Source organism: Diachasma alloeum, unplaced genomic scaffold, assembly GCF_001412515.2.
Source record: "Diachasma alloeum isolate Michigan unplaced genomic scaffold, Dall2.0 Dall_scaffold_00283, whole genome shotgun sequence".
Lineage (NCBI taxonomy): Eukaryota > Metazoa > Arthropoda > Insecta > Hymenoptera > Braconidae > Diachasma > Diachasma alloeum.
In genome coordinates this window covers 39148-48073 of record NW_021680422.1, presented here as the reverse complement: position 1 = coordinate 48073, position 8926 = coordinate 39148, and the positions used below count along the sequence as shown (strand labels likewise).

Genomic DNA, 8926 nt, shown 5'->3' with positions numbered 1-8926 from the left:
CTCCTGCTGCCTTCCCCCTCTTTAATTTAGCTACTGTCCTCAAAATCTCCCAATCCGTAACATCTCCATCTAGTTTGGCATCTTCTATTTGTTGCTCAAGTCCCCTCCCCTGATCTTCTTCCGCGCTTCCATCTATTTCCTCAACTAACTTCCTCTCCGCCCGGCTCTCGTCCTATGCTTCTAGTAGTTCCTTGAATTGCTTCAGCCACTCTTCCTTCTTCACATTGTTGCTCTCTCTCTTCTTCCCTTGCCTAAACCAGTTCATCGCCTTCCACCAGTCTGCCATTGTCCTCCCCTGTGCTACTTTCCTCTGCTTTTCCTGTATCCATTCCATCACAAGCCTTGACCTCAGTTTTCTAAGCTTTTTCTTCGACTGGTTGTATTTCCGTTTAGTTTCCCAATCCCTTTTTTTCCTAAATTTCTTCAAGCTTTTAAACATTACCCGTCTTTCTTTCTCATATTGCCCATTATCCCAGGCTGCCAGGTCTCTTCGTCTGCCGCTCACCGTCATCTTCACCTCCTGTGCTGTTTCAGTCGTTACCTTCACCAGTCTCTCCCATCTCTTCCCTACGTTCTGTCCCTTCTCTCCTCCTGATTCTGTCCACCTTTTGCTCCAAATCTTCTTGAAGTCCTCCGCCCTCTCTTCCTTCCATCTCAGTCGTTTTTGTTGAGTCTCTCTTTTTTCGGCCTTTGCTCTCTTCCTCGTTCCATTCCACCCTGAATATGATCAGTAGATGGTCTGATCCCTCCTGTTCCCTCACCTCCATGTCCATGAACCAGCTAGGTGCTTCGTTTCCTTCCATCTTGACCAGCACGTAATCCAAGACACTCCCCAGTCCCGCTCCTTCCCCTACAAACGTTATTTCTCCCCCTCGTCCCCCCTGGCCCCTCCATTTTGAACTAAGAGTGCCCTCTCCTCACACCATTCCATTAGCTTCTTCCCTTCTCCTCTTATCGTCTTGTCTTGTGATTTCCTTTCTGTTATCCTTATCTCTTCTTTCCATCCGCAATCTGCTACTCCCTGTAGCTCTCCTGATTTTGCATTTAAGTCGCCTACGATAATCAGTCTCTCCTCTGACCCTTCCGAGTCCTCCACCAGTTCGTCCATCTTCCCCAGTGCTCTTTTTAAGTTTTTCCTGTCATTGTTGTAGATGGATTACCCTGTAACTCTCTCTGATTTCTCTCTCTTGGATCCTCAGTTTCATTCCATATTCCGATTCCTCTACTATCCAGTCTGCTTCCAATGTCTTCCTTATGCCTACTAGATATTCCCCGCTAGCCTTTCCCCTCTTATGAATTCTCTTGGCTTCTTTCCCGAACCATTCGAATTTTGAGTTCAACTTCTCCTGCATTTTCTTCATACCTTTCGCCTCCAAATGTGTTTCCTGGAACAAAACGACGTCCGCTGTTTCCCAATGTTTCTCATTCTTACCTATGTTTGCCGCGTTTTCCACGTTCCAGTCCCATATCCTCAGCAGCCTGTTCTCCTCGTCCTCTCCTTCTCCTGCCGTTGACTTAAAAGGGCGTTCTCCTTCCCTTCCTTGCCGTGCGCCCTTTCTGTCTCAGTTCCCCCTTCTCCTCATCCCACTCTAGTCCCGCTCTGTCCACCATTAGCGAGTTGTATGCTGTCTCTGCTTGTATGCCTCTTCTTCTCCAATTGCGCGCCTCCTTCTCCAGCCAGGCCTGCACCACTCTTTGCCTTTCTGTCAAGTCGTCCTCAATGTATACCCCCAACCCATTTCTCCCAGTCTTGTCTTTTCTTTCATCACCATTATTTTCTGATCCAAGTCTTCCACTCTGGCCAGCCATTCTCCTTTCTGCCTTCTTTCTAGCCCTTCCATTTTCACTTCTACTCTCAGAGTCTTTTGGAACCAGCGCTCCAGTTCCTCCTTTTTTGATCTGGAAATTAGAGTTAGCCCCTTTACCACCATATTTTTCCTTCTTCCTCTTCTTTCCATTCGTTCTCTCTCCCATTCCTCGCTGAACAGGCCTCTCGGTGGCGGGTTCCGTGCATCCTCCATTTGTTGCTCTGGCTCACTGTTCCATTGCCCTCAATCCTCGGCATTACCTCTTTTCCCGCCTTCACTGTTTCTGTTTCCTTTTCCTCGACTACTTACACTCTCGCTGCCACTACTGCTTTCCCTTCTTGTTCCTGTCTTCTCTCTCCATCTAGGGGGTTCCTCCATCTTTTCCTGGGTCTCTTGTGGTCCTTCCCCTTCCCCCCACCCCTCAGTTCCGCTATCTGTCGACTTTCTACCACTTGTGTTTATCTCTAGGCTTTGTGTGGTCTCCTGTCTGCCTTCTAGAATTCTCTCTTCGTTGCTTCTTTTCGTTGTCTTTTTTTGCTCCTCATTATCCTTTTTTCTCGTCTCAAACTCAGCCCTGTCTTTTTCCTTTCCCACCTGCTCAACTCTTTCGTAATTACTTTCTCCCCAATCCTTCCACCACGTTTGCCTGAAATTCCCCTGCCTTGGTCCTGACTCCTCTGTTCTCCTCTCCCTCCGTCTCTCGCAGTCTTCACATCTCCATCCCTCTCCACCCGGTTCCCTTCCCTCTGTGTTCCTCGTTCCCGTTTCTGCCACTAGTTCCTTCCTGAGTACCTACCTCAACTCCGTGCTGAGGACTCTCTTTAGCTCCGTTCTCAATAACCCTTCCAGATCTGACATCCTTGCTTCCCATTCTTCCTTCTGTTTTTCCTCCCATTTTTTTAGCCAGCTCTTCATGCTTTCCTGAATCCACACTTCCTCGTTCGTATCTGCTTCTGACACCCTTTCCTCTGTGCTCTCGTATTCACTGCCTTCCCCTGCTTCTCCACTGCCTTCCCCTGCTTCTCCACTGCCTTCCCTTGCTTCTCTTCCTTTACAGCCTTTTCCAATTTTACGTCCGCCTGGTTCCTGCGTTGTTTCTTCCAAGGCTCCCTTTTCCTGTTCCTCTGACACCAAATTCTCATTCTCTCCCTCTTTCCTTGTTACTGGGGTTCTCTTCAGGTGACTTTTAGTCCCGAGCGTCTCTTTCTCCTCTATTCTTTCCATGTTGGATGTTATCTCGTCATTTTTCTCTTCTGCTTTGCCATCTGAGTCTCTCCTCTCTGCTGTTTCCGTTCTATTCTCTGCTTCAGTCGCGTTCTCTCCTTCGACCGCCTTCCCTTCTCCGTTCCCCCAGTAGTCATCCAGTCATCTTGTTGTCTTCTCCGTCGCCGTACTCGTTGCCTCTACCTGACCAGCCTTCGGTTTCCTGCCTCTTCTTCCCTTTCCTATCCTAGGTGTCTCTACTAATAACCTCTCATTATTTTCTTCCATGTCTCCGTTCTCCTTTTCTTTCTGCTCCCCTCCTTTCCTTAGGTTATATCCAACGCCGTCCCTCCCCTCTTGCCCTCCTTCATCACCCATTTTTTCCTAACCGCCAAATCGCCACTACACTTTATCCACTTCACCTACCTCCTCACCTGCGTTTTCACTCTGAGTTTATTTACTCTCCACTTGTCTTTCCTCTTTTTCCACCTCCAGGACTTTCTTACACTATTTTTCCTACTGTTTTTTTCGAATTTTTCGTTATTTTCCCTGCTACTATCTAACCACGCGTCTACTCCTCAGCAGAGCCTCCTAGCATCCTCTTTATCATAAAGTTATGATATAGTTTCAAGAGAAACTTGAAGTTTCATGTTTTGTTTTTTTCTTAAAAAAATCAAGTTTCGTGGGCATTTCTTACATAGTGAGTGGTAATAAACGACGATATTCATATATAATTTTGAAGAGTGTGTTCCGGCCTTCAAAATGAGATATCTTGAATTCGCATCGAAGGAATTTCCATTGGGTTATTGAAGATCATTTCCATTTTGAACCCGATATCACACTCTAAAATTCGCAGTCTTCATTAGTTTTCGTGGCTTTGAACTTGACTGGTGAGAACATATGATGTACACTCCAAAGATCGCGATGAGCTCTTCAAAATGAGACCTGAAATCTTTCATCCTATCTGATCGATTGAATATTATGAGAGATTAAGTGTCAAAATTTGCATGTCACGTTTTCGAAATTTTCAATTTTTGGATGTTAATCAACAGAGATGTCATTCTTTTCTTTCATTTAGAGAACATATCGTGTACTTATTTGAAAGAATATTAATTAAGCTTCAATTTCATGCCTGAATTATCTGATTACTACCATTTATCATAAAGTTATGATAGTTCAAGAGAAAAACTGAAGTTTCAAATTTTTTCTGAAATTCAAGTTTAGTGGGCATTTTTTATATATTGAATATTGAGTGGTAATAAATGGCGGTATTCATATATAATTCTGAAGAGTATGTTCCCGCCTTCAAAATGGGGTATCTTGAATTTATGTCGATGGAAGTTCCATCGGGCTATTGAAGATGATTTCCTTCTTTAACCCTATAATGTTACACTCTATTTGCATTCTTCATTCGTTTTCGTGGCTTTAAACTTGACCGGTAGGAACATAACATTTATCACTTCAGAGATCGCAATGAGCTCTTCAAAATGAGGCTTACATTCCAGCCGATAGATTGAGTGTTATGTGGCATTATGTACTGTAACGTGTTATATTCGTTACAAATCATTTCATTTGTAGACCTTCGCGTGGTTTTTGGGGTTTTAGATTGGTTGCCACCAGACTTGAAGTCAAACCTACCATTCAACGAGAGTCATTTTTTTTTAGAGTTAATTTTGTATGACTGATTATTTTGTTTGTATTTGAATTTTGTACGAAATCACACGCTCAATGATTGGAGGACTTGTTGGACTACGGGGGACATCGGGGAATGATTGGCATGAACGTCAATTCCCATTTGAATTCGATAGAACCTGGAGTATCTACCAAGTCACGTAAAGCTTCGAACGTTGACCGTGATAGCATGGCGCTGAGAGGACCTTCGTTGCAGAACAGATGAACGAGTGGCGAGTCTACATTAGAGAGGGACTGCTACATCATCGAGGCCTGGACGCGCCGANGAATTATAATTGGAATTATGGTCTAGTTGGAATAATTAATTTATTCAACTAATTTGGTCATGCGCAGGCGCAAAGTTAGTAGAGCGCAGGCGTGAGATTTTGGGTCCAATCATAATTGAGAGTGATGGTCGTATTGCGGGGGGCCAATGAAATTAATTGCCGCGCAATTGATGATCGCGACGACACTTGTCATAGTCGAGCGATCACTTCTCTTCTGGTGGTGACGGCGTACACGTATTTCGCACGCCTGTCGAAAATTTTTTTTGTGTCCGATGCCATTTCAGAAGCCATGTTGGGCTTTGGCGTCCTTTGGGTATTTCTCCGGGTTTCCTTGGAATTCCTGGAAGTCACTGGGATATTTTGAGACCTGCCATGTAGCCGGGAGTTCTTTGGGATTTTGGTCTGGACATCGGTGAGCGTGGTGATTAAACATTTTGGTATTTTGTGAGGGCAAAATCGAGTCAAAATGTTCGGCGTTTCGCACGCCTTTGAACGACTGTTTGATAGTGACGAGATTTTGTCCGCCCAGTGGACAGTTTTCCTCTGAATCTTTTAGTTATGTTGTTTTTGTTAAAAACTCTCATTCGTTAGAAATATTAGTTCGTTCGGAATTTTACAATTTTGATTTCATTTTTTTTGTTTTTGTTTTGGTTCCGAATTTTGTACGTCAGATTCATCCATTCCGTGAACCATTGAGGTTTCGTAACCCTGGAGATTTTGAAGCATTTAATTTCGGTTACGATTGGACTCTCGTTGGATGGTATTTAACTTGGATAGTTTCGAAGGACATTGAACGTGGGTTACTGTGTGTCTCGTGACCTTGCTTCGTTTCGCTGGCCGTTGTCTTGAGTTTTCGTATTTGTTTCGGACAGCCAGCTTACTTGTCACGTAGACAAATTCTTGGGTTTCGATCGTTCAGTGTTGTTCAATCTACATGATTATTGTTGACGACATTTCGATTCTGGTTTTCTTTTTTTCTTTTTGACATTGATTATTCTTGACTTTTGGGGTGGTTAGATCTTTCAATTTAACTATCGGAATTTTTTTTTGTTTTTGACTAAATTGACTAAGTATATTACTTCTTTATTTTCCTATCAGAATCTTTTATTCCTTAGACAATTGTAGAATCAGTAACTATCGAAGCCTCATGATCGTCGATCGATCGAAACAACCAAAGGGGGTTTTCCAAAGAAATTGATTTGTGTTATTTGTATCGAATCATTTAATTCTGATTAAATATTGTGATTTTTCCCCCCCAATTCTGAGTTTAATTTATTTGTTTTATTTACCTAGTCACATCTCTAGTCTAAGCTCTTTCAGAAACCGATACACGTCTCTTCGTCTGGAGCTAGTGGGAGACCGTTTCGAGCTTAGGGCTAGTTTGATTTTGTTTCTTTCCGAAAAAACGGAATTGAAGCATGAAAGAGCTGTTGAAAGACAGAGAGCGTGTTAGACCCGATGGAAAAAAATACACGAAAACAAAAAAGATATCGTGAGACAGATAGGGGGGTAGGAATTTTGAGTAGGAAGAAAGGAATTTACCGTATGAGGACAAAATATTGTTTTGATGACAATAACAGGAGTATTAATGATGAAGTGGCTGAAAACTATCTCGGGCCAATGGATGTATCATGTCGGCATTGTAATGCGAAACACTTCGCTGGGGAACGAGTAACCAATGGGAAAGATTCATTCAATGATTGTTGCAGTCACGGTGATATAATAGCGGCCTCCTTCTCTGATTACCCTGAGGAATTTAGAGAATTGTTCGATATAAAAAATGCGAATTCAAACAATTTTTTCAAGCATATTAGAAGTTATAACAATGCTGTATCATTCGCCTCATTTAATGCTAATTTAACGAATTTTGAAGGTAGAAGACCAGGTCCTTATTGTTTCATGATCCAAGGGCAAATTTATTATCGAATGAATACAACATTGTATCCAGAAGAAGAAAATGGGGTATCTAGCTATGCACAACTGTTCATGGTAGATGCTGATGCAGCCAACCATTGTCGGATGTCTGCAATGAACAAGTTGAATACTTCGATTTTGGATATACTTGACAAAGTTATTCGTGAAAATAATAAATTCGTCAGTGCGTATTATATGATGAAAGAAGTAATAGAGATGGAGGAAGAGAGATGTGCCCAATCTGGAACGCCGATGCCAGAGATAAAAATGATTTTCAATAGCAAAAAAAAAAACAACCTATAAACATCGATACAATCCCCAAAGAACGAATGAAGTAGCTGCAGCTTTCTTAACTACTGCGGATGGAGAAATCCCTGAATCTTACGTGACCATAGCTGACCGAGAAGATGAAAAATTGACATTTATAAGCTCTATGGATAAGTATATTGAACCGTGGATTTATCCATTATTTTATCCATCTGGACTAGGTGGATATGACAGTGAAGATACACGTTTCAATAAGAACAAAAGAATTTCTCGATTGGCATACGTGAAGAATTTAATTGCAATTAGAAATACATTCAATCCGATTCTTAAAGGTCGTAAATTCTTTCAACAATGGATAGTCGACAATTATGTGAAAGTAGAGAGAGATCGCACAACTTTTATTAGAAATAACCAAAAGAAACTCAGATGTGAGACGTATCAGGGTCTCATAGATTACTTGGAGAAAAAAGGAGAAGAAAGCGATCTTAGAGTTGGAAAGATGGTCATTTTACCCTCAACATTTATAGGTTTACCACATAATATGGCTCAGAATTATCAGGACGCCATGGCAATTATCAGAAAATTTGGTAAACCAGATCTCTTCATCACTATGACATGCAATCCGAGATGGCGAGAAATCATAGAAAATCTTGATGCTGGAGAACAACCGTGTGATAGACCAGAGATAGTCTATCACACGGTAGATAGTTGCGCGTGTTTTCGATTTAAAAAAAGATTATTTAATCAATTTAATTATACTCGAGGAAATATTTGGGGCAGTTTTAGCATGGGTTTATGTTATCGAATTTCAGAAACGTGGTTTACCTCATGTTCATATGCTGGTTAATTTAACAAGAGATTATAAACTAACCCGTCCATGTATAGTAGACAAATTCATTGGTGCTAAAATACCTGACAGAGAAGAAGAACCAGATTTGTATAATATATTCATGAATATGATTCATGGACCATGTGGTGATTGGTGTTTGGTGGATAATAAATGTTCCAAGCATTTTCCAAAAGGTTTCCAGGATGAAACTGCAATGGACGACGATGGATATCCCTGTTATCGTAGAAGAGATACAGATGAATATCATGAGAAACAAAATGGTTATGTGGTAGATAACAGATATGTTGTGCCTTATTGTCCTGAAATTTTATTGAAATTGAATTGCCACTGTAATGTAGAAGTGGTAACGAACATCAGAGCTGTGAAATATTTTTATAAATACATCCACAAATCACATGATGCAGCAGAGGTTATAATACAAGACGATTCAGGAGTTAATACAATCGAGCATGATGAAATTAAACAACACATTGATAGTCGTTATGTAGGGCCCGTTGAAGCATGTTGGCGTCTATTACAAAAAAAATTGCATGACAAAAGTCACTCAATTACTCGTTTACCGGTACATCTCCCCAATCAACAAAATATTACTATAAACCCTGGTGGAGAAGAGTGTAATTTAGACGACGTATTAGAACAAAAAAACATGCTATTAGATTATTTTGAATTAAATGCCAGAGATCCGGAAAAAGAGAAACTATTGAATGAGGAAGATAAGTGTCTTGCAGATTACAATATGCCTGAGATATTAGATGCAGTTGCCAACATCGAAGAAAGATTGAATATTGAAGAGCTATTATCAAAGGGAAAAGAACAGTATGAAAAATTGAATGAAGAACAGAAGGATATTGTTGATAAAATAATACTGAATATTAATAATACGAATGTAAATGAACATAACTCATGCTTTTACATTGATGGATCAG

General features: G+C 41.2%; 1 protein-coding gene across 1 annotated transcript; it reads right to left on the bottom strand.

Annotated features, from left to right (window-relative positions):
- Positions 1 to 530: 530 nt before the first annotated feature.
- Positions 531 to 3032, bottom strand: LOC107038433 (trichohyalin-like). Its single transcript, XM_015257530.1, has 5 exons — positions 2650 to 3032; positions 2118 to 2592; positions 1546 to 1899; positions 1161 to 1385; positions 531 to 803 (listed from the first exon to the last, which is right to left on the bottom strand). Exons 1-5 carry the CDS (start codon positions 3030 to 3032, stop codon positions 531 to 533), a joined length of 1710 nt encoding a protein of 569 aa, XP_015113016.1.
- Positions 3033 to 8926: the final 5894 nt, after the last annotated feature.

Bases quoted from the DNA above. Each gene is read 5' to 3' on its own strand.
- LOC107038433 (XM_015257530.1), bottom strand. From the start codon at position 3,032: ATGGAAAGAATAGAGGAGAAAGAGACGCTCGGGACTAAAAGTCACCTG. The intron at 1,386-1,545 runs GCAAGGAAGGGA...GTTTTGTTCCAG, and splicing joins TGAGACAGAAAGGGCGCACG to GAAACACATTTGGAGGCGAA. The intron at 804-1,160 runs GTAATCCATCTA...GTGCTGGTCAAG, and splicing joins AAATCAGAGAGAGTTACAGG to ATGGAAGGAAACGAAGCACC.